Source organism: Trachypithecus francoisi, unplaced genomic scaffold, assembly GCF_009764315.1.
Source record: "Trachypithecus francoisi isolate TF-2019V2 unplaced genomic scaffold, Tfra_2.0 Lachesis_group18, whole genome shotgun sequence".
NCBI classification, from domain to species: domain Eukaryota; kingdom Metazoa; phylum Chordata; class Mammalia; order Primates; family Cercopithecidae; genus Trachypithecus; species Trachypithecus francoisi.
In genome coordinates this window covers 67754243-67780830 of record NW_022681463.1, presented here as the reverse complement: position 1 = coordinate 67780830, position 26588 = coordinate 67754243, and the positions used below count along the sequence as shown (strand labels likewise).

Genomic DNA, 26588 nt, shown 5'->3' with positions numbered 1-26588 from the left:
ATAGTCTGCATTCCTTATTGAGATCTGTGACGTCCTAAATGATTTTTAAAATTTGCGTACGTTAAAGTTCATTGTTTACTCTTTAAAATTCTGTGGGTTTTTACAACTGCATAATATCGTACATCTATAATTATAGTATCATACTCAATAGTTTGAGTGCCTTTAACATAGTTACAATGTGTGGATTGTTATACAGATCATAGTACTGATTTCACCAGGCTGTGATCTAAGCTGGTGGTTCTCAGTTTTTTTTTGGTCTCAGGATGACTTTATACTCTTTAGAGTATTTAAAACCCCAAAGAGCTTTTGTTTATGTGGGTAACATGTGTTGATACTTACTGTAATAGAAATTGAAACTGAAAAGTTTCAAAAAATATTGTCTCATTTTTAAGAAAATAATCTAGCATGTTGAAAATATAAATAAAAACTATTTTCTAAAGCAAAAATATTAGTGAGAAGGATAACGTTGTCTTACATTGTTAGAAATATCTTTAATAACTGGCTTGTTAGATTCTCATATCTGCTTCTACATTTAGTCTACTGTGATACTTCCTTTGGTTAAAATGAATAAAAGACAAGCTTCACACAAGACAAGAAGCTGAAGAAGGAAGAGTATTTTAATAGCCTTTCATCTAATTGTGGATATTTTTCTTTGTTGACTCCAAAACTTAACAGGTAGTCATTCCTTAAAGGTTAGTTGCAATGTGGAATCTGACATATCATTGAGTTTTTTTATACTGTTACATTAAAATCCATTGGTCTATCTTGCACTTTGAGTAGGTCTTTTACCATGTTTGATTTTACATCATGCATTGACCACTTGTAAAATATTGGTTCAGGGAATTATGCAGATCTTCCAAATGTTGACACATTTAATCATATAATTTTAAAATCACATTTGTTATTATTGCTACTGATCTCATTTTAAAAGTGGTTAACTCTTCAGAAACTTTCAGGTTTGCCATGGCAGATACAAGGTTTTCAAAATTCTCATTTTCGTCCTGTAGCTTGAATTTTATCATTAGCAACAAATATTGTTAGTTTTGTCCTTCAAGTGATAGGCTGACTTTGCTCATATGCCAGACACCCAAGTCTGGAAAACTATAGTTTTATCAGTGGTTCTTTTAAGTAAAAATGGTTTTCATTTAAAAACAAAAAAACAGATAGTTTAGCTTATAAGTTAAACAATCCCACTAGTATTTTTTCTTGAGACAGCCGTTATACTATAATGGCTGTGCAAATGATTGTAATCATTTATGTTGTTTCATTAAAGATATACTTAGATGAAATTGGTGGTGAAGATCACAATGACTTACTGATAGTTTGATGCCACTACCTTAGTTCACGCTAAGGCACTAGCAATTTTACTAACCAGTGCCTTTGTACTATCAGATTATGTCAATACAATAAAAACAGCAAACGTCCTAATATTATTTTTTAAATAGTTTGTCCTTGTTTATTCTCTGAAATAATTTGAGGAGTCCTAGGGGTCCACAGACCACATTTTGCTAATCACAGGCTCAAAGACACCTTAGAGTTCCTCTAGACCAATACCCTAAAGCCCCTTACTATATGTGTTTCTGTGTACTGAGGTCATTGTTAATGTATTTGGTAAGTATTTCATAAATACTTGTCTAGCAAATGATTCAGATCAGTATTATTCATGATCATTGTCTGTTTACAAAGACTGTCTAAAGTGAGATTGGTAGACGTAGTATAACTATACCCTTTACTTGGCTTCCTTCATGGCAAGACTGCTACACTTCTTGCCTCATAGTTATAGTCTTGCAATGAATAGTCATAACTGGCTAAAGAAAAAAGAGAGTTTGAACAGATAATGAAGTTATCAGATGGTATTCTTCATTTCTGGGGCCAAATAGCAGCAATATTAGTATCCTGAATTGATCTTCAATTCAAGTACCTGCTCCAGTATTCCTTGTAAATATCTTCTAATAAAATATACTGAAATATTTACAGTTTTAGGTTATAATGCTGAGCATGCATACAGTGCACAAAGAAGTGAAGATCAGGAGCAAGAAACTAAAATTGCTTATATTGTAGTAACTATGTCTACAGTCAAAATCAAAGCCACCCAGATGATTCTTGTGATACTCATTTAGTCTCCTTGTGCACAGAAGTTGTTAACTGGATCTATTAGTTTCATTTATCAGAAAGTTTGGTTATCTCTGATCAAGAAGGAAGACATGAGGAACAAGTGACATTTTAATGAGAATTAAACCTAGCAATATGAGATAATAAGGATGTCATAAGGAAAAACATGTATTTAAAACCCAGAGCAAATAAATATGAATTGCTTAGTTACATTCATTTATTGTAGAGGCAGATTCAGTATTTTCTTTGATTGGCTTTGTTTTTTTAAATTGTATTACCAATGTCCTTTTTATTAATCAGTTCCAAGATTGAGCATTTACTCTGTTTACTTTTTAAATAACTCATTTTAAGTATTTCCTACCAGAATAATTTAGTAGCATTTATTGGCATTTCTAAGACTTTTTTTTGTTTTTTTTTGTTTTTTTTTTTTAAGAGTCTTACTCTATTACCCAGGCTGGAGTGCAGTGGCACGATCTTAGCCCACTGCAACCTCTGCCTCCTAGGTTCAAACAGTTCTCATGCCTCATCCTCCCGAGTAGCTGGGACTACAGGCATATGCCACTATGCCCAGCTAACTTTTTTGTATTTTTGGTAGAGATGGGGTGTCACCGTGTTGGCCAGGCATGTCTCAAACTCCTGGCCTCAAGTGATCTGCCTGCCTCAGCCTCCCAAAGCGCTGGGATTACAGGCATGAGCCACCACACCTAGCCTCTGAGACAATTTTAAATGGAAAAAAAAAAAAATTTCATTGAGTCCTGATTGCTGTCTTTTAGCATCACTGCTTTTTTTTCAGAACAGGACAGAATTATATGTGATTCCAGAATGCTTTAATGTTACCAAAGGCTATTTTTAAATACTTCTAAAATGCTTGAAAATACTTCAAAATACATCTCAATGTCCACCTCTAATAAAGATAAATCCCTAGTAAGGGGTGTTGGCTCATATCTGTGAAGGGAAATGTAATAATAATCTATGAAGTGCTTTGAAAAATAATTTTGCCTAAAAGTGATTTTTGTTAATTATCGGTGAAAAACCTAATGATTTTAGGCACCCTGAGAAAGCCCTGCTTCACAAAAATATTTTTCTCATTAAGCTGATTGTTCTCTAAAATTCCACAATGAAAGATTAATCCCTTTTGCTCACTGCAGCCAAGAACTCCTGCGCTCAAGCAATCCTCTCACCTCAGCCTTCTGAGTAGCTTGGACCACAGGCATGTACCACCTCACCTGGCTGATTTTTTTGTAGAGATGAGGTCTTGGTATGTTACCCATGCTGGTCTTGAACTCTTGGCCTCAAGTGATTCTGCTTTCTTGGTCTCCTAAAGTGCTGGGATTACAGGCCTGAGGCCCAGTTTGTTATTTCCATTTTATAGATGTGGTCACACAGTTAATAAATGGATCAGAACTGGTATTCAGACCCAACTACACTCGAACTCCAAAGCCTAGGTTTTTAATCACCACTCTTCTTCTTTCCTTGGCTTCTGAGATACTGCTCTCCTGGGTTTCTCTTCCACCTCAGTCTCTATAGTTCCTTTTCCTTGTATTGTTGATGTTCTACGTAAGACCCTTCTTATTCTGTATGTTCTTCCTATGGAATTACGTCTACTCTATGGCATCAGCAAGTATTTGTATGTTAATGACTCCAATTCGTATTTCTGAACCAGATCTTACTCTAGAGCCTATGCATCCAGTTTATTCAGAGAGCCTCTTACTGCTTGAATTTGCCACCTGTCCGTCTACCTTTATTCATACCTTAATGAATAGCATTATTGTCCATATGATTGCCTGAGGCAAAAAGTGGAAATCATTCGTGACTTCTCCCACTGCTACCTGAGTGATCTTTCTGGAAAACATAACTAATCACATCATAAGATCCTTATACCTCTTGGGTAGCTTTCCATATAAAAGTTGTTTAGCATGGCACATAGGGCCTTCGATGTCATGCCCCTACCTGCCTTTTAAGCACCAGTTCTCATCCATTTTGTCCTCTCACATTGCTCTTGTTTAAAATCTTGAAATCTTGTTTGAGCTGTGCTATGGGGAATTAAAAGTAAGCTTAGTCTTACGTAGTATACATCAGGCCAGAGTATTAGTAGGAAAACAACACCCCTCCAGAGGCCGCTGTGTTGGCAGCAGCACTAATTAGTCAGAAGTCCCCTTTGGGAAAGGTGACTTTCCCAGCAGAAATTGAGACTTTGATACCTAAGCCCCTTATGCAAATTCTCCCTTCTTTGCCAAACTTGGAGGTTCTGGGTTTAACTTGTGTTAAGGAAAATGTATTTTTTGTAAGCCATCTGGACTCTCTACTCATTAATCCTCACTGTACCTACTCCAGTGACCTTTCTAAAATGTAATTAAGGCCCTATTAGTTAATTTTAAATAATTTTATACATTGTAACATTGTATAAATGAATTATGCTTAGCATTTTAGGTATTTTTGTTACTTTTAAACATATGAGATTTAGTTTTTGCCTACTTATAATTGTTTTTCTTATGTTTTCAATTTTGAAAGGATTGTTTCTTAAGAAAATTTCAAAGTATTAGCTTACTGGGCATCAGAAATGTTGGCTCATTTATGTAACTTTCTCTGTAAAACTTTAAACATTAATTTGCTTCATGCAATTAAACATATAGAAGAGTTTTTTTAAAAGCAATATTGTTGGACATTCAGTTATTTCAGCAGCCATTGAGTTGTCTCATTCTGAAACAACACTCAGTGGAGATTATATCCCTAAGACTTTTAAAAGTGTATGTATAATCTATACATATACCCCACAACCACTCTCCAGTGAAGTCTTTCTTCTGTTTTCTAGTCAAGAAAGTGTCACTAAAGTTTTTAATATATATTTTAAAAATTAATAGAAATGGGTGAGATACTTAGATCATATTGCTTCTAGCTCTTTGTAAGGAAACATTACTAAAATATTTTCCTCAAGGAAAATGATAGACCAGATGAGTCTTGATCTTATTTAGAAACCAAGTAGATTGTTCTATAACATGTTCCTTAGATAAATTACAGTATTTTTCTATTAGCTCTTAGGCTAGTCACTTATTTTAATTTTAGGCGATGCAAAAACTTTCTGGATGGAGCTAGAAGATGATGGAAAAGTGGACTTCATTTTTGAACAAGTACAAAATGTGCTGCAGTCACTGAAACAAAAGATCAAAGATGGGTCTGCCACCAATAAAGGTATGAAGCAATAAAAAGTTTGAGTATGTTTAATACTAAATATTTCTCTCTGGCAGTATAGTGTCATTCTATTTCCAATATTGCTGTTTGTAAAAGTAGGTGGATATAATTACTTTTGAATAATACCTACTGAATTTCTTTTTATCTCAAACTACTTTTTCCCTCGTTTATCTTTTTTTTAGGGGAATGTTGCAAAAGTAACATAACATTTGACACTTACAGAAAAATATAACAAGGAAAAATTATTCCATGTTCAGAGACAACTAGTTTTTTCATATGTATGTGTAAAAGTACATATAACTTTATTTTGCCTGCTTTAAACAGAACTTACTCTACCAGTCTTCTGAAAGCAACATTTGTGTTCTACATAGGCAGTTAGTTCAGTCATCCAAGTTTTTATTTTTTCTATTTGTTTGTTGTCAACCCTGGTTGGTTATAGAACGTAAGACTTTAAGATGGAATCATCCTCAATCCATCAGGACATACGGTTTCGAAGCAAATTTTTCTCCAGATTATTTTTAATACTTTCTAGGTGTTCTTATGACATTATTATTATGTGTTTATCAAAAAAATTGGCACTGTTTTTCATTTTAATGTTCCTTCTCAATCCTCCATGAGTCAGATAAGTCTAGGTTCTAATCTAGTTGTACTACTTCCTAGCTGAATGTCCTGGAATAAATAGCTTAACCTCTGAGCCTCAGTTTCTTTTGTCTCTAATGCAGATAGTACTATTAACCTCTCAGGGAGTAGTGAAGATTAAATGAGATAAAATATGTAAATTGTTCAGCACAGTAGCTGGCACCATGAATAAAGGTAATGGTGATGCTGTTTTTCTGTCTTTAACAGAATACATCCAAGCAATGATTCTAGTGAATGAAGCAACTATAATTAACAGTTCAACATCAATAAAGGGTATGTACATCTCTATTCCCAATGTAGAGTATTCTCTGATATTTTCTTGCCATGAAGCAGGATAGCCTTAATAGGTCGGGCTAATTAAAGATAATTTAAAATAAAATCTAACATCCACATTTCTAAGTTACATAAATCACAGTTTCCTCTGTTAAGTGAAAAGTCCTACCCATCTAGAGACAGTAAATGCACATCCAACTAAGCATCCTAGGAAAAGAATTAACAAATACGTGTCTTCTTTGGGGAGGAAAAATTTCTCTTTTAAAGAGGGCAAATAGAATTGTAACTTTAAAACACTATATATCTGCTTTCTGTGAAGAACAATACTTGAAAGATACATTCTTATATAGATAAGATAGTGGGTAAATCTTTTATTTCTAGATTGCTTTTGGACCATCAGACTTCCAAGCTCTAAATCAGTTTAGAAGGATCAAAGATAATATACTAAAGAAAAACTGTTTCTCTTCTCTCAAAACTTCTGACACCAAATGTGGGTTTTCCATGCTGTGCAATTCTCCAGTATTCTGTGGACGCCAATTCATGTTGTGTTCTAAAATTTAATTCAGTTCTGACACTAAGTGCTACCCAGAGTTAGCAAGATCCCACAGATTAAGGGCTCATTGCCACCAACTTGCTCCCACTTCAGACACTGGTCACAATCCCTGGGCCTCCTGTACTTCTGACTGACTTGGCTACAAATCAGAGGTTCCCACAACCCCCTCCTCAGATTCCATGATTTGCTATAATGGCTTATAGAACTCACAGAAGCACTTACGATTACCAGTTTATTTTAAATGATATTGTAAAGGATACAAATGAATAGCCAGGTGAAGAGGTACACAGGGCAAAGTCTGGAAGGGCCTGACAACAGGAGCTTCTGTCCCTGTGGAGTTTTGGGGTGTACCACCCTCCCAGTATGTGGATGCATTCACCAGTCTGAAAGGTCTCTGAACCCTGTTGTTCAGGGGTTTTGTGGAGGTCTTATTACATAGGCATGACTCAGTCATAAGCCCATTGGTGATTTGCTTAATCTGCCCCTTTCTCTTCCCTGGATATGGGGGTAGAAAGGGTAGGGATGAAAGTGCCAACTCTTTAATCATGCCTTTGTCAGAAGTGCCTTGGTCTTTCTGACAACCAGCCCCCATTCTGAAGCTGTCTAGGGACACCTCACCTCTCAATAGTAATTAGCATACAAAAGACACTCTTACCACTACTGGAGATTCCAAGGGTCTCAGAAGTTCTTATGTCAGGAACTGGGGACTAAGACAAATATTATGACAGAAGATGCTCCTCTCACACCTGTTACTTGAAATTAGAAGGGTTTTAGGAATTACGTCAGGAGCCAGGGCAGAAACCAAATATATATTTCTTATGATGTTACATGTACTAAGACTGTAAAAACAACTGAGAAGTTATTTTAACAGGATCAATCACCATTCCATAAATCTTAGTCTATCACACATTTGCTGAAGTTTTGAGGAAGTACAATGTTTACTAGGTTTATATTAATGCTGTTAGATGTTGTCAATAAATTTTAATGATTTTTGTCTTTTATAATTTGGAGTCTTAAGGCTTTTAAATCTCAGAAAATATAGTCTAGCATCACCAGTCTATTTTAAGTAAACCATTTGGTATTCAAAAGTATCCTCAATTTCAGTAGCTATAGTATAGCTTTGGAAGAGTAGTTTCTTGAAGAAAACAGTCTTCCTTTCACAGTATCCTTCAGTAACACTCAGAATTGTAGGGGAGGAAAAATTTTATCTCAGTGGCTGGGGGATAAGGGCTGTAACAAAAGATAGAAGACAGATTAACAGGAGAAGAGACATAAACAAATGTGTTAATTTTTTTTTTTTTTTTGAGACGAAGTCTCGCTCTTTCACCCAGGCTGCAGTACAGTGGTGGTATCTCGGCTCACTGCAGCCACTGCCTCCTGGGTTCAAGCAATTCTCCTGCCTCAGCCTCCCGAGTAGCTGGGACTACAGGCTCATGCCACCACAGCCAGCTAATTTTTTTGTGTGTTTTAGTAGAGACAGGGTTTCACCGTGTTGCCTAGACTGGTTGCGAACTCCTGAGCTCAGGCAAACTGCTTGCCTCGGCCTCCCAAAGTGCTGGAATTACAGGCATGATCTACTGCGCCTGGCCAACTTTTAATTTTATATGCGGGAATTAGGAGGACCAGAGAGATCTTAGGGTGAATACAGGAGCATCTTTATTGAGTGCACTCAGACCCAGCAGACTTAACATCCAAAAACTGGGCCCAGAACAAAGACAGCACTTGACTTTTATACACAAGGGAGTGGGCTACCCAGAAACAAGCTTACAGTGGCATGAAGCGTAGTGGCATGAGAGCAATGATACAGAGGCAGAACAAAGATAGTTAATCAAATTGTGACAGGTTCGTGACTCAGGATTACACATGACCATTGCTTTGCAGCCCAGATGTCTGTTATCTAGGTTTTTCTGTAGTGCCTAGCTCAGCTTATTCCATGACCTTCACTATGGTGCCCAGGTGGCCGTAACTCAGGCCTGCTCAGACAGCTCATGACCTTCACTCCACTATTTAGATAAAACAGAATACTTGAAGTTACTAGTTACAGAGAACAGGAATCTATACACTCATACCATAAGAGAAGGGAAAATTTGTTTTTCTCCTCCCTATGTTGAGGGAGTGCTGGGAGAGTCCCAGAGCACTTTCTTTGTGTCCTGGCTTCTTAGATAGTATTATCAAGACCTTTTCTGGGTCTAGGCTGTGCCTGTTGCTGCCTCTGGGATAAGTCGTCCTAAAACGGGAAAGCTTATTTCTCTTTCTTTTTAATTTTATTTTTCTTTCTTTCTTTAATTTCCTGCCTCACAGGAGCATCACAGAAAGAAGTGAATACCCAAAGCACTGGTGAGATTTGAGAGCACATTATACCACCCTAATAGGTGAAAGGGAGGGGCAGAGGAGCACTTCTGGAAGAACACATGACTTCAAAGATAAATGGGCCCTACAAGAATAAGTGGGAGATTTGTAAGAGTGTCTGAGTATAGTACTGACTGCCTCTGTTCTCCCTGATAAGATGAAATCATTCCTGGTTGATGAAACTTCTGGGAGGGGATTTATGACAATTGAGTTCCTTTTTGGGAGGATCTATTTTTAGACAGATAAGGGAACTCCAGAGAAAGCCTTTTCCTATATTCATTCTCAGATGTCTGCAGTTCAAAGTAATTTTTATGCTACTATATCTCATCTGGACAATCTTTAACGGATTATATTTAGTTTTGCAGGGGAGAGGCTTTTAACCTCACTTGTTACCAAGAAAAATGGTAATAACTAATTCTAAAGATTTCTTTTCGGCCGGGCGCGGTGGCTCAAGCCTGTAATCCCAGCACTTTGGGAGGCCGAGACGGGTGGATCACGAGGTCAGGAGATCGAGACCATCCTGGCTAACACGGTGAAACCCCGTCTCTACTAAAAATACAAAAACTAGCCGGGCGAGGTGGCGGGCGCCTGTAGTCCCAGCTATTCGGGAGGCTGAGGCAGGAGAATGGCATAAACCCGGGAGGCGGAGCTTGCAGTGAGCTGAGATCTGGCCACTGCACTCCAGCCCTGGCGACAGAGCGAGACTCCGCCTCAAAAAAAAAAAAAAAAAAGATTTCATTCTGAAGAAACTTTTTTCCACAAAAAATCAGTTGGTTTTTGTTTGGGGTCTTTTAAGGAAATAATTTTATCAATAGAAATGCTGAATATTATAATTTCATATTTTTATATAGTTTGTCCCTCTGAAATGTAACAAATGCATCAAGATAAGAGTGTATTTATTTGCTAGTGGTGAAGTGTTTTTAAGTAAACAGTTGGGGAGAGTTATGTAATTGACATTGTTGGCAAATGTAAGGATTGAAAACCTTTGGTAATAAAGTTTCATGTAGGCTGGATGCGGTGGCTCAGGCCTGTAATCCAAGCACTTTAGGAGGCCATGGTGGGAGGATCACTTTAGCCCAGGAGTTTGAGACCAACCTGGGCAACACGATGAGACCTCATCTCTACAGATAATAAAAAAAAAAATTAGCTGGCTGTGGTGGTATGTGTCTGTGGTCCCAGGTACTCAAGAGGCTGTGATGGGAGGATCGCTTGAGCCCAGGAAATCAAATCTGCAGTGAGCTGGGATCACACTACTGCACTCCAGCCTTCCAGCCTAGGCAAGAGAGTGAGACCCTGTCTTTAAAAAAAAAAAAAAAAAAAAAAGTGTAATACTAGCATTTATTTTAAAAAGAATGTTGAGAATGAGAGAAGCAAAAGAACTTTGTGTTGAGGTCAAAACAAGCTGTCCTGGATCCAACCTAGACTCCCCAGGCTGTCATCAAACTGCTAATTACGTTTGTTTTTCTTGATGATGTGTAACTCTCAGTATTTCCTCTGTCTCCATATGAAGGACTGGATAGTATTTTCTTGAGAGAAATTATTTCCCTTTCCTCTTTTATCTAATGACTAAATCTCCATGTTTTTGAGTAAATCCTATTTCCAACTATGCTTATATACATTTATTTTGCTCATATTTGTTAATGTAGGTTTATATAACATGCAAATAAATTAGCTGGAGGAAAAGTCAAACTCTTAATTCGTAAAATTAATTTCTAATCAGTTATAGCTGTGAACCTAAAATAATCAAAAGGGTCAGAATCTGAATTTTTTTTTTTTTTTTTTGAGATGAAGTCTTGCTCTTGTCCTCCAGGCTGGAGTGCAGTGGCGCAATCTTGGCTCACTGCAACCTTCACCTCCCGGGTTCAAGCCATTCTCCTGCCTCAGCCTCCTGAGTAGCTGGGATTACAGGTGCCTGCCACCATGCCAGGCTAATTTTTGTATTTTTAGTGGAGACAGAGTTTCACCATGTTGGCCAGGCTAGTCTCGAACTCCTGACCTCAGGTGATCCGCCCGCCTCAGCCTCCCAAAGTGCTGAGATTACAGGTGTGAACCACCGTGCCCAGCCCAGAATCTAATTTTGAGAGAGTTTATTCAGGTGCAAAGCATAAGGGTAGCCATCCGAGGACTGTGCTATACCAAAGAATGGTGATAAATGCTTCTGGTGTGGGAAGAAATGAGGATTATTTATATAGGCAAAACAGAGGTGTTGAACAGGATTACAGCATTTTTGTGCAAAGGGTAACATACAGATATTTGATTGGCTACTTTTGGTTACACTCTAAGCGGGTTGTCCAACATTCTGTTGTAAACAGGTAACAGTCACAAGGGTCTCTTTCTCCATATCATTTAGACTAAGTTTGAATAAAGAATAGGGAGTCTTGGCTAGGCATGATGTCTCAGGCTTGTAATCCCAGAACTTTGGAAGGCTGAGGTGGCAGGATCACTTGAGTCCAGGAGTTCAAGACCAGCCGGGCAACATAGTGAGATTCTACCTCTACAAAACAATTTTAAAAATTAGTCGGGTGTGGAGTTGCCCATGATCACATCTATGTACTCCAGCTTGGGTGACAGAGCAAGACCTTGTGTCTTTTAAAAAAAAAAAAAAGAATAGGGAATCTAGTTAATGTGTAACATCTCAACACAGAAGTCAGAAAGCAATGATCATACACCAAAGAAAAAAATAATCGTGTTACATGAGTCATCTTTCAGGGCTTAACTTTTCCCTTTGGCATAATAAATTTGGAAGGTCCTAAATTTTTATTTTATTTGTACATAGCTCTCTTCAACTATCAAATTTTTATGTATTCATTTATTTTAGAGATAGGGTCTTTCTCTGTCGCTCAGGCTGGAGTGCAGTGGTGCAAGTATAGCTCACTGCAGCCTACAACTCCTGGGCTTAAGCAGTGCTCCCACCTCAGTTCCCAAATAGCTAGAACTGCGGGCATGCGCCACCACGCCTGGCTAACTTTTTTTTTTTTTTCTTGTAGAGACAGGGCCTTGTTCTGTTGCTCAGGGGGCCCTTGAACTCCTGGCCTCAAGTAATCCTCCCACTTCATCCTTCCAAAGTGCTGGGATTACAGGCATGAACCTTGTGCTTGGCTCAGCTATCAGATTTTAAACCTTTCTTTACTGAAAAGTAAAGACAGATATTTTTCAGTTAGCCACGGAGCAACCTTGAAATACAATATCCTTTTATTAAACTTTTTTTGAGGGGGAAAGTAAGTTATAATTTTTTTATTAGAAAATAAATATACTGGGCCAGGCACAGTGGCTCATGCCTGTAATCCCAGCCCTTTGGGAGGCCCAGGTGGGCAGATCACTTGAGGACAGGAGTTCAAGATCAGCCTGACCAACATGATAAAACCCTGTCTCTACTAAAACTACAAAAATTAGCTGGGCGTGGTTTTGCACGCCTGTAATGCCAACTACTGGAGAGGCTGAGGCAGGAGAATCATTTGAACCTAGGAGGTGAAGGGTGCAGTGAGCCGAGATCACACCACTGCCTTCCACCCTGGGCAACAGAGTGAATGAGACTCTGTCTCAAAAAAAAGAAGAAATGTGAAAACTAGATCAAAAGAGATACCCAGATACTTCATCCCCTCCCCAAAGTAGTTGTAGAGCAATAGGAAAACAAAAGGTACATAAATTTTTCATTTTCTGACTTTTATAGAGCCTTTAAGAATTACGTGATTTCTCTATAAAATGCATGCAGAAGCAGGGATACTCAATGTCCACCTTAAAGATTGGTTAAGCTTCAAATCAAGTTCAGGCCAAACTAGAGTTTCTTTTTTTTTTTTTTTTTTTTTTTTTTTTGAGGCGGAGTCTCGCTCTGTCGCCCAGGCTGGAGTGCAGTGGCCGGATCTCAGCTCACTGCAAGCTCCGCCTCCCGGGTTTACGCCATTCTCCTGCCTCAGCCTCCGGAGTAGCTGGGACTACAGGCGCCCGCCACCTCGCCCGGCTAGTTTTTGTATTTTTAGTAGAGACGGGGTTTCACAGTGTTCGCCAGGATGGTCTCGATCTCCTGACCTCGTGATCCGCCCGTCTCGGCCTCCCAAAGTGCTGGGATTACAGGCTTGAGCCACCGCGCCCGGCCAAACTAGAGTTTCTACGGTAGAAATGTTTTCTGTCCTCAGTGTTTTATCCTATTTTATTAATATTTTTGAAAATATTGACATTTAATCTTTTGCCTCAATCTTGAAACCTTAATATGTTTGCAAATTTTAGGGATCCATATGGGCAGACTCTAGTCAATGAACATATTACTTGGATACTTATAGCAAATGGTTTTTAACTTGGTATATTTGTTGCTCACATTTGTATTTTTTTGTATAGATCATATGCCTGTGACTCAGAAGGAACAGGAAAACAAATCCAATGCATTTCCCTCTACATCATATGGAAACTCCTTTCCAGAAGACTGTACATTTCTGTATGTAGATAAGTTATTTGTTATTAATGCTTTTGCTCCTACAGATTTCTTCTTTATAAATCACTTGACGTTAGAATAGATGAGATATAAAAAAAAAATTCCCATCAAAGCTTTAAAAGTTGTATATTTTAGTATTTTATGTAGGATAGAATTTCATGAGTCTCTGAATAGGTTATTTAATACTCCTAGTTAAGTCTTTTTATAAAGGTTAGCTTAAGATGTCTTTGTGTAATTTATTAATACACTGAAATCTACCAAGTAGTGTGGTTTTTTTGTTTTGTTTTGTTTTTTGTTTTAGTGCTTAGATTATACTGGAGAATTTAAAAATGTCAAAGTGTTTATTTCAGTATCAGTTGAGTTTTCACAATGCATAACAGCTCTGAAGTAGTGTCAAAAAGTTTATGTATAGACTATGGGTCTGTGTCTATATTCTATAAGCTTATGAATAGACTAAATTTTTCTGACCTTCCCTTTCCATTTTATCATTACTTTCAGTAAAGATTCTTTGGCATAAAGGAGAATTGCAGAAGAGTGAATCTGATACTCTGACACGTAGTCTTTATTTTTAGTAGATAATACCTGGGCCTAACCCTTCAAGTACTAATTACAGAGAAGTTTCTGAAAGTTCTCTAGAGTAAAGAACATAGTTTCAAAACACAAAAAAAGTATCTTTAGAAAGAAATTTCTTTGTTACCCTAATTTCATTTGTTCTTTTAGCTCAATATTAAATTGACCAAAAAAAAACCTCAATATATAATTCTTTTTTTGATTTCGTGTCTGTGAGAGTTGTAGATAGACACTGTTTCTTATGATTTGGATTTACAAATACTAGAGATGTCATTGCAGTTTGAGTGGGTCTCAATAGGCCCATAAAATTATTTTAAAATGCTCTAAAGCTAAGTTTACACTTTAGCTCCTTAATTGGCCATTTCAGTAGCTCACAAAACAGTTTTTTTCCTAGAAATTCTGACCTTTGAATATACAGTGTAAAATTTCATAAGTTTTTAAGAACAAATTTACTGAGTCTAAATCACTAAAATATGAAGTTCTTTTTCATGCAAATTACCACCAAACAAGCTCTCTACCAAACAGTTATCTATATATTTAGACATTATATTTTAAACGTAAATGCAGGAGTGGTTTATTCCTGTGAAGTATCATTTTGTGGTTTAAGTTCATTATACCAGCTTACCAGAATCTTTGAATTTTGGAATATTTTTTGTCCCTTTTAGCTTATCATCTTGTACAAATAAATAAGCTTTCTAATATTCATTATGGTCCCTGAAAACAATATTGACCAGGACATGACCAAAGATAAAAACCTTGTGGTTGGCTCACTACTAGACACTGTTTCTATTACACTTCAGAAAGAACTCTTTAAGCAACTGCGAATTTACTTCTACTGTTGTCCCGCCTACACTTCTCACTTACAAGGTGGTCGTGAAAAATCAAGGTTCACTGCCATAGCATTCTGTGGCATTGCCAGACATTATTCATACTTATTGAAAACTGTGTCAAAAAAGAAAATTCAGTTAATTGGGATTCTTCTCACCTACTTGTTGACTCAGCACCTAGTCTTGGCCTTTTAAATTCCAAATATTTAGAAGTCACACACTTGATGCCTTCTTCTGGAAATTTTTAAGAGACCAATGTTAAGCTAACCTTTCTATATTTTCTGTAGCCTGTCCTCCTTCCCTTTTTAAAAGTCAGGGCAGTGAGAACTTGAGGATAAGTGGTCACAGAAAAAATCAGGGCAGTACTGTTTTATTTTTAATTTTTCCGTATTTGAAGTTTTTTTTCCCAGACCTTGAGATTTAATTTGTAGAGTCTTCTATATGCTTAAATAAACTTGAGTTCTAGTACCCTCTCTTTAACTGTCACAGACTTCAGTTTCTTTTTATTTTTTTATTGTTTCCAACTTGAGAGCCATACTTACAGATGGAAAAGACAAAGGCAGAATTGTTTTTGAGAAACTCTTCCTTCTCTTTGTTATCAGTTAACCTTATCTTTCTCCTAACAGATTATTTTCTTGTTCTAAGCATAACTTTAGTTGTTTTTTGTTGTTGTTGTTGTTTTATTAGCATTTTTGGAAACCTCCGTTCTTACTAGGCTTTGTGATACTTTTCTTACCGGTTCATACCAATGTTTCGTATTCATAATTAACTGTCAAAGAAGACAGTTCAATGTTTCGTATTCGTAATTAACTGTCTTCTTTTGTATGTATACTTGTAAAAATCCGAGCTGCCCAGAAAAATTGAGTTGGTTTCTTTAACTGTTTTCCCAACTCTTTAGGACTGTTTGTGATTATATAATCAGAATTTCATTTCCTTAAGAATCTCCCATCTCTCTTGTACTGTACTGACACTCAGAGGCTTTTTTTTTTTTTTTTGATTATACCTAACTTTGAGTTGAGCTTTCTGAGATCCTTTCAGATGAAGGGACATGTCTTATTAGGCTTAGGATTTTCTTCCTTTGCTGTTAAGAATTCCAAGGAAGCATTTCATTTTTGACTGGAATTATGTTTAATTCCTTTTATATTTCCTCTGCAGGCCGGAAGTTTATTACTTATTTTACTTTCAGTACTTAAACCCTCTTAGCAGGCCAGTGGTCACATAGGCTGCCTGGTAAACTAAATGATCAATAACTTAAGCCAGGGATTCTCAGCCCCGGCTAAACTGCTCAAGATTAGGCTGAGCATGGTGGCTCACACCAGTAATCCCAGCACTTAGGAAGGCTGAGGCAGGAGGACCACTTGAGCCCAAAAATTCAAGACTAGCCTGGGCAACATGGCAAAACCCCATCTCTACAAAAAAATAACAAAAATTAGCTGGGAGTAGTGGCACATGCCTGTGGTCCCAGCTACTTGGGAGGCTGAGGTGTATCACCTAAGTCCGGAAGGTCAAGGCTGCAGTGAGCCATGATCACGCCTCCACGCTCTAGCTTGGGTGACAAAGTGAGACCCTATTTCACAAAAAAGATTATACAAACTATCAATGGCAAACCCCAGGATGAAATCTTGGGTCTAATAGGACACAGGCTTCAGTTTTTTGTGGGGTTTTTTCTTTTCTTTCTTTTCTTTTTTTTTTTTTTTTTTTTTTTTTTTGAGACAGCAGGGTCTCACTCTGTCTCGCTAAGTGGACTGCAGTGGCACATAGTCACAACTCACTGTAGCCTTGACCCCCTAAGCTCAAGCGATCCTTCCACCTCAGACTCTCAAGTAGCTGGGACTACAGGTGCATACCACCACACCTGGCTATTTTTTTTTTTTTTTTTTTTGTAGCGATGTGATCTTGCTGTGTTGCCCAGGCAGGTCGTGAACTCCTGGTCTCAAGCAATCCTCCCTCCTCAGCTTCCCAAAGTGCTGGGATTACAGGCATGAGCCACCCCACCATGCCCAGTCAGTATTTTATTCTCGAGTTGAACTGAATTTCTACTCCATGTAAGTGAGTTATGACATAGGTAAATGTAAACATTTAAAAAAATAATAATTAAAAAGATACCCTTTTTATACTTTTGTGATTTTAGAAGTCTGAATTCCTTCTTTTTTTTTTTTTTTTTGGTCAAGTGTAAACTTTGGTTTGTCAGGAGTACACACCTATTCAAGCTGGTTTAAGTAGTGGACTTTATTAGAAGTGTACGAGGCATGCAGCTGTGGTTAGCATACTGGGTGACATTGGGCTTGCACCACTACTTAAAGACACAGGTGTAAATTTAAGCCATTATGTGGCTTTTTACATGACATGCACACAAACCCAAAAGATGATTAAAAAAAAAACATGCACACACATGTACTTAGACATACATACACACATATATGTAAGTAAAATAGGTCTTGAAGAACAGAAAATGTAACACAGCAGGCCATGTGAACACTAAAATAGGAACTCAAAAGTCAGTACCTAAGGTCAGGGTTGACACAGTCTCAACTCTACTTATATCTGTTACCAGTAGGTTTCTTCTCTTCCCACATGACCAAACATAGCTGCTCCAGCTGAACCTTCTAGTGCAAGTGTTACCTCATGAGACATACATATATATTTTTTTTTTTTTTAAATAGGTACAGGGTCTAGTCATGTTGCCCAGGCTGGTCTTGATCTCCTGGGCTCAATGAATCCTCCTGCCTCGGCCTCCCACAGTGCTGGGATTACAGGTGTGAGCTACCACACCCAACCATTTTTTTAAATATCTTAATTTAAATTCTTGAAAGAGACTGTATAAAAAGCCTAGTATGTATACAAGACCCAACATCTTTGAGTACACTGAAATTAATATACCTGCCTTTCAGAAGAGGATGACCAAAGAAAGGACTGAGCAAAATAACAAATTTACCTACTGCAGTCTTTAGATGAATACAGTTTACATTCTTGTTTTAAAATATGCCCCCTTAATGGTCATAGAGGATAGAATGACTTCTTACTTTAGCCTTGCCAAAAGCTAGATAATCAGTTGGCAGCCTCTAAGCCGTGCTTCACTTTGATGTTCAGGGTGACTAACGACACCCTGAACAATTGTCAAATCGAATGCAAACTGAGAAATCCTTACCCAGAGACTGGCAAACAGGTCCAGACAGCCGTGGACTTCTCCTTCTCACTAGTTATTCCTTATCCTGTATTTACCTCTAGCACTTTTAATCCATAACTAGATTTACAATACTGTACATAGAATTGGTTTTGTTTATTTCTGGTTTTTTTTTTTTCAGTAATGTATCTTCACACCTAAATGAAGTTAACCCTCCTCTCCATAAAATTGGGATGAAATTAGGTTACTTTATACTTAAGACTTGTAAGTTGGGGTTTTTTTTCTTCTATTTAGTAAAATGAAGCACAGATAAGAAAAATCTTTTCTAAGGTTCATGCTAGTGTTTTATTTTTATGTTTTTCTCCTTCTTTTCTGTTTTTTTTCTCATCTCCTCCCACTCCTCCCTAACTCTTCTTAAATGTAAAACATGTATTTCTCTGTGTTAATTGCCCAGTAACTAGAGTCTTGTATCTCCCAGTTTTTATTTATTAGTCATAAGAAGAATACTTTTAAGCTAGTTTGACTTTCTTGAAATGTAAATTCCAAATTACAAGTTTTACCAGCATATTTACTATTACAAATTTTAGTCCTAAGTAGTTCTAATACAACTCCAGATAGTGGCTAACTTGGAGTTGTATTTGTTGTGTCATATGAGGAAATTATGTAAAGGACATTAAACTACTATTCAAATATTAGTTGTTATTTAAGAACTAAAGATAACCCAGATACTTTCTCTCTCACATATATCCTGAATTAATCCCTTCATATTCCAAGAAAAATTTGAGTCATCTACATTAATATTTAATGTTCCACTTCCTCCAAAGAGCAAAACAGGAACCAAAAATTTCATACCTGAGGCCAGGCGCAGTGACTCATGCTTGTAATCCTAGTACTTTGGGAGGCCAAGGCAGGCAGATTGCTTGAGCTCAGGAGTTTGAGGCCAGCCTGGGCAACATGGTGAGACCCCATCTCTACCAAAAATGCAAAAAATTAGCTGGGCGTCGTGATGCATGCCCATGGTCCCAGCTACTCTAGAGGCTGAGGTGGGAGGATTGCATGAGCCCAGGAGGCAGAGGTTGTGGGGAACCAAGACTGCGCCACTACACTCCAGCCTGGGTGACAGAGTGAGACCCTGTCTCCAAAAAAAAAAAAAAAATTCATAGGCGAAATGGGGAACTCAAATGACATTTACAGAATAATATACTACAGAATCCAATTTGAAACATACTTATTTGGTTAAGTCAAATTGAAAAGGACAACAGAACAGTTTACTATCTCTATAAATCTCTTTTTTTTTTTTTTTTTTTTTTGAGACGGAGTCTTGCTCTGCTGCCCAGGCTGGAGTGCAGTGGCCGGCTCTCAGCTCACTGCAAGCTCCGCCTCCCGGGTTCACGCCATTCTCCTGTCTCAGCCTCCCGAGTAGCTGGGACTACAGGCGCCCGCCTCGTCGCCCAGCTAGTTTTTTGTATTTTTTAGTAGAGACGGGGTTTCACCGTATTAGCCAGGATGGTCTCGATCTCCTGACCTCGTGATCCGCCCGTCTCGGCCTCCCAAAGTGCTGGGATTACAGGCTTGAGCCACCGCGCCCGGCAAATCTCTTAAGTGTATAAGTAACTTGAGAGTGAGTAACTTATGTCAAAACCAAGAACAGGGCCATGAGAGCCTAAGGAATGTATTACAGTGAATTCTGAATGAAAGAAAATAGGGTGGTTTATCTCAGATAGACAAATAAATAGAATATCCGGAGTTCAGATTATACTATAATTCCTTATAAAAAAAGTGGTAAGAAGGAACTTGACACTTAATAATGGGGAACAAGTAGTTTCCAGGTACTACCTTTGAAAAACAAGAAGATATTGGATACTAAAATAAATCAAGGACCAGGCATGGTGGCTCACACCTGTAATCCCAGCACTTTGGGAGGCTAAGGAAGGTGGGTTACTTGAGGTCAGGAGTTCGAGACCAGCCTGGCCCACATGGTAAAACCCTGTCTCTACTAAAAATACAAAAATTAGCTGGTTGTGGTGGTGGGCATCTGTAATCCCGGCTACTTGGGAGGCTGAGGCAGGAGAATCACTTAAATCTGGGAGGTGGAGGTTGCAGTGAGCCGAGATCACGCCACTGCACTCCAGCTTAGGCAACAGAGTGAGACTCCGTCTCAAAAAAAAAAGAATAAAATGAAATAAATCAAGGAATAAAAATAATTACTAAATTGGATTAGGCTAAAGAAGATAGAAATTAAATGGAAAAGAAAACCAAAAGGTGAGTTATAGAATATATTTCTTACTATGTTATGTCCTTTCCAACATTATTCAAAAACACTAGATAAATTGAAATTATTTAGGGAAACATAACCTTACCTTCCCCTACCCCTCATTTTTAATGCATTAGGCATTAGTACATTGTAGTCCGTGGATAGTGATGGATTTACAGTAATCATTTCGCTGTGTTCTCACCAATATTTTTTACTATCTTTTCAAGAAATTTAAAAGATAGAGTATATATATAAAGGAATATAACTCATACCATCCAGAATTTACAGCTATTAACGTTCCATTGTATGTACTTCCAGTCTCTCTTTTACTTTTTATTTTTTTGGAGATGGAGTCTTCGTTCTGTCACCCAAGCTGGAATGCAGTGGTGTGATCTCGGCTCACTGCATCCTCTGCCTCCCGGGTTCAAGCACTTCTCCTGCATCAGCCTCCAGAGTAGCTGGGACTACAGGTGCACACCACCATGCCTGTCTAATTTTCTGTATTTTAGTAGAGATGAGGTTTCACCATGTTGCCCAAGCTGGTCTCGAACTCCTGAGCTCAGGCATTCCCCCTGCCTCAGCCTCCCAAAGTGCTAGGATTACAGGCATGAGCCACTGTACCTGGCCCCGGTCTCTTTGTAAAAAAGAAAATAAAACATTATAGTATCTTTGAACTATATTCAACTTCCCAGCATGACGGGTTTCTTTGTCCTGTCTACCTTTCTAGGAGCAATCACTATCATCAATGTTTTTTAAATTTATAATTGACACAAAATTGTACATAGTTACGGCAAACATTCAATGCAGGTATACATTATGGTATGATCAAATCAGGATAATTACCTTATCACTATAAACATTTATCATTTCTTTGTAGTGACAGCACTCAAACTCTTCTAGCTATCTTGGAAAAAACACACTGTTATTTGCTATAGTCTCCCTACTATGTAATAGAAGACCAGAATTTATTCTTCCTGTCTCCTTTTTATCTTTTATTTTTTTAGAGATAGAGTATCACTTTGTCACCCAGGCTGGAGTTCAGTGGCACAATCCTAGCTCCCTGTAACCTTCAACTCCTGTCACAATCTTCCCACCTCAGCCTTTCCAGTAGCTAAGACTACAGGCACACGGCATCATGCCAGACTTATTTTTTTTTTTTTTTTTTTCCACTTTTTGTAGAGACAGGAGCTTGCCGTATTGCCTGGGCTGGTCTCGAACTCCTAGGCTTAAACAACCCTCCCACCTCCTCCTCCTGAGTTGCTGGGATTACAGGCTTGAGTGACCGTGCCTGGCCTAATCTTCCTCTCTAACTGTAACACTGACCAAGACTAACCTCTCTCAGTGCCCCATTCCTTCCTGCCCTCCCCTACCCTCTTGATAATCACCCTTCTGTTGTCTACTATGAAATCACATTTTTAGATTCCAGATATGAGTGAGATCCTGCCATGTTTGTCTTTCTGTACCTGGCTTATTTGACTTAACATAATGTCCTCCAGGTTCATCCATTTACCAGGTTCATCCATTGTTACCGCAAATGACAATATTCCATTCTTTCTTATGGCTGAGTATTCATTGTTGGTGTGAATGTGTATATATGTGTGTGTATACACATTTTTATCTGTTCATCTGTAGATGGGCATTTATATTGATTCCATATATTGGCTACTGTAATACTGTAATAAACATGGGAATGCAGTTGTCTTTTTGGTATACTGACTTCATATCCTTTGGATATGTATCCAGTGATGGGATTGCTGGATCATATGGTTGCTCTATTTTTAATTTTTTGAAGAACTTCCATACTGGTTTCCATAATGTCCGTACTGATTTACATTCCCACCAATAGTGTACAGATGTACCTAAGAGATAATTGCAGATTTGGTTCTGGGCCACTGCAATAAAATATCACAATAGAACAAGTCACAAAAAGGTTTTGGTTTCCCAGTGCATGTAAAAGTTACATTTACACTATACTATAGTTTATTAAGTGTGCAGTACCATTATGTCTAGAAACACAATGTACATACCTTAATTTATAAATACTTTATTGCTAAAAAATACTGACAATAATCTGAGCCCTTATCAAGTCCTAATCTCTGTGCTGGTGAAGAGTCTTGCCTCGTTGTTGGCTGCAGACTTGTGGGCAGAGGATTACCCAGGTGCCGAGGCAAGAGACTGAAAGCACAAACTGTTTCAGCATAATAAAGAAAATAGTTAGAATAAGAATAGTTATAATACAAATTAGATACAGAGATGATCATGAACATTATCAATCATTAGTATAGACATTATTAATCATTAGCTTTTAATATTACTTTTTGTGGTATTACTAATATAACTAAGGAATAACCAGCGGGTATAGGGTCAGGCGCTGAAGGGACATTGTGAGAAGTCACCAAGAAGGCAAGAGCTGAGCCCTCTGTCACGCCCGCATAAGGGCCGCTTGAGGGCTCCTTGGTCAAGCGGTAATAGCCAGTGCCTGGGAAGGCACCCATTACTTAGCAGACCGCGAAAGGGAGTCTCCCTTTCCTTGGAGGGGTCAGGGAACACTCTGCTCCACCAGCTTCTTGTGGGAGGTTAGATATTATCCAGGCCTGCCCACAGTCATCCAGAGGCTGAAGCCCCTCCCTGTGGTGCTGTGCTTCAGTGGTCATGCTCCTTGTTCACTTTCATGTTCCTCCCATACTCCTGGTTCCTCTTTGAAGTTCTTAGAAAATAGCAGTAGAAAAAAAATAGTGAAAGTCTTAAAGTCTTTGATCTTTCTAATAAGTGCATAGAAGAAAATGCTGACGTATGCTGCCTTCTGTCTCTGCTTCGGCTACCTGAAAGGGAAGGGACCCCTGTCCTATGATCATGTGACTTGCTTGACCTTATCAATCACTTGGACGACTCACCCTCCTTACCCTACCCCCTTGTCTTGTATACAGTAAATATCAGCGCGCCCAGCCATTCGAGGCCACTACTGGTCTCCGTGTCTTGGTGGTAGTGGTCCCCCGGGCCCAGCTGTTTTCTCTTTATCTGTTTGTCTTGTGTCTTTATTTCTTGCGATCTCTCGTCTCCGCACACTGGGAGAACACCCACAAAGCCCCATAGGGCTGGACCCTACACTGACTAATGAGGGTGGTGGCTGCTGACTGTTGGAGTGACTATGACAATTTCTTAAAATAAGACAGCAATAAAGTTTGCTACATTGATGGACTCTTTCTTTCACGAAAGAGTTCTCTGCTGTATGTGATGCTGTTCATTGACAGCATTTTACCCACAATAGAACAGCTTTCAAAATTGGAGTCAATTCTTTGGAAGCCTGCCACTGCTTTATCAACTAAATTTATGTAATGTTCTATTAATAAATCCTTTGTTGTCATTTCAACATTGTCCACAGCATCTTCATGAGTAGATTCCATCTCAAGAAACCACTTTCTTTGCCCATCCATAAGAAGCAGCTCCTCATCCGTTCAAGTTTTATCCTGAGATTGCAACAATTTAGTCAGATCTTCAGGTTCTACTTCTCATTCTAGTTTTTTGCTATTTGTTTCACATCTGCAGTTACTTCCTCCAATGAAGTCTTATGCCCCTCAAAGTCATTCATAAGGGTTAGCATCCACTTCTTCCAAACTCCTGGTAAGGTTGATATTTTGACCTCCTCCCATGAATCACAAGTGGTATCTAGAATGGTGAACCCTTTCCAGAAGGTTATTTACTTTGCCCAGACCCATCAGAGGAATCACTATGGCTGGCAGCTTAATAGCCTTATAAAGTGTATTTCTTAAATAATAAGACTTGAAAGTCAAAATTACCCCTTTGTCCATGGGCTGAAGAATGGATGTTGTGTTAACAGGCATAAGAACAACATTAATCTCCTTGTACATCTCCATCAGAGCTCTTTTTTTTGTTTGTTTGTTTGAGACAGAGTGTCGCTCTGTCACCCAGGCTGGAGTGCAGTGGCCAGATCTCAGCTCACTGCAAGCTCCGCCTCCCGGGTTTACGCCATTCTCCTGCCTCAGCCTCCCGAGTAGCTGGGACTACAGGCGCCCGCCACCTCGCCCGGCTAGTTTTTTGTATTTTTTAGTAGAGACAGTGTTTCACCGTGTTAGCCAGGATGGTCCCGATCTCCTGATTCATGATCCGCCCGTCTTGGCCTCCCAAAGTGCTGGGATTACAGGCTTGAGCCACCATGCCCGGCCCATCAGAGCTCTTGAGTGATGAAGTCATCATGGCTCACTACAGCCTTGACCTCCCCAGGCTCAGGCAGTTCTCCTACCTCAGCCTCCTGAGTAGCTGGAACTACAGGTGTGCACCACCACGTCCCACTAATTTTTTTCTATTTATAGTAGAGATGGGGTTTCTCCATGTTGACCAGGCTGGTCTTGAACTCCTGGGCTTAAGCGATCCTCCTACTTCAGCCTCCCAAAATGTTGAGATTGCAGGCATGGGCCACTGCACCTGACCGTAGCCTCTTTTTATGAGAAAAGTATACTCATATTTATATTTGGAAATTTTATAAATAAGTGTTTCAAATGTATGTTCCTCTTGACCTAGTAATTCCTCTTAAAGGAATGTATTTTAAAATAATCAGGAATTTGGTCAAGGATTTATATATGAGGATGTTCATTAAAGTAGTAACATAGAGACAAATTGGAAACAAACATTTTCAACATTAAAAGATTTATAGGCCGGGCGCGGTGGCTCAAGCCTGTAATCCCAGCACTTTGGGAGGCCGAGACGGGCGGATCACGAGGTCAGGAGATTGAGACCATCCTGGCTAACACGGTGAAACCCCGTCTCTACTAAAAATACAAAAACTAGCCGGGCGAGGTGGCGGACGCCTGTAGTCCCAGCTACTCGGGAGGCTGAGGCAGGAGAATGGCGTAAAACCCAGGAGGCGGAGCTTGCAGTGAGCTGAGATCCGGCCACTGCACTCCAGTCCGGGCGACAGAGCGAGACTCCGCCTCAAAAAAAAAAAAAAAAAAAAAAAAAAATAAAAGATTTATAGGGCTGGCGTGGTGGCTCACACCTGTAATCCCAGCACTTTGGGAGGCCAAGGTGGGTGGATCACTTGTGGTCAGGAGTTTGAGACCAGCCTGAACAACATGGTAAAACCCCATCTCTGCTAAAAATACAAAAATTAGCTGGACTTGGTTACACATACCTGTAATCCCAGCTACTTGGGAGGCTGAGGCACGAGAATCGCTTGAACCTGGGAAGCAGAGGTTGCAGTGAGCCAAGGTCATGCCACTGCACTCCAGCCTGGGCAATAAAGCGAAACTCTGTCTCTCAAAAAAAAAAAATCTAAATAAATTATAGTACATCCTTTCACCTGTTAGACTCTGAAATCCAAAAGCTTCCAGACCCACCTGATTGATGAAGCGCTATGAAAGCAGGCATTCTCATTTATTGCTGAAGGAACTGACACAATGGAGAACAATGTGGCAATATTAATGAAATAACTAATCCATTTGCCTTGTGACCTAGCACTCCCATTTCTGGGAATATGCTCTGCAACAATATCTTTACATGTATGAAATTGTTATTCATACAATAAAATTCATAAGTAATCTTAAAGATTATTACAATAAAATTAGTTATTAAAAGATCACTGTATAAGTTTACTGTATATGTTCTAAAAGATAACTGTGTAAGTTAACTAGTCCACTATTGTGGTCTAGCCTATACTACATGTTATGGAAAAAAGTCCATTATTGCAGGCTAGGTAATTAAATTGTGGACTTACACAAAGGATTACTATACAGTTGGAGAAAGGATGAGGAAGCTCCATATCTGTACGTCCTATGTGGTAGCCACTAGCTACATGTGGCTGTTTAAATTTGAATTAATCAAAATTAGATAAAATGTAAAAATTCAGTTCTTTGGTCATGCAAGCTACATTTAAAAGTGCTCAGTAGCCACATGTGCCTACTGGCTACCATATTGGACAGCACAGGTACAAACCATTTCTATCAATGGAGAAAGTTTTTTTGGATGGCACTGCTTTATATAGTGTATTAGTCCGTTTTCACACTGCTGATAAAGACAGACCCAACACCGGGCAATTTACAAAAGAAAGAGGTTTAATGGACTTACTGTTCCACATGGCTGGAGAGGCCTCACACTCATGGCAGAAGGCAAGCAAGAACAAGTCACATCTTAGCATGGATGGTGACAGGCAAAGAGCTTGTGCAGGGAAACTCCCCCTTACGTTACCATCAGATCTCATGAGACTTATTCACTGTCACGAGAACAGCACAGGAAAGACCTGTCCCCATGATTCAGTT

General features: G+C 38.7%; 1 protein-coding gene across 3 annotated transcripts in view; it reads left to right on the top strand.

Moving 5' to 3' along the window:
- The window catches only part of SETDB2 (SET domain bifurcated histone lysine methyltransferase 2), a 55045-nt gene that overhangs the window by 8105 nt on the left and 20352 nt on the right, over positions 1–26588 (top strand). For 2 of the 3 annotated variants that reach the window (XM_033176861.1, XM_033176862.1), the window contains 4 exons: positions 5176–5301; positions 6148–6213; positions 9068–9103; positions 13448–13544. In XM_033176861.1, coding sequence (XP_033032752.1) covers positions 5176–5301; positions 6148–6213; positions 9068–9103; positions 13448–13544 — 325 coding nt within the window. The remainder of the gene's footprint in view (positions 1–5175; positions 5302–6147; positions 6214–9067; positions 9104–13447; positions 13545–26588) is intronic. The other variant, XM_033176863.1, reaches the window with a different exon arrangement.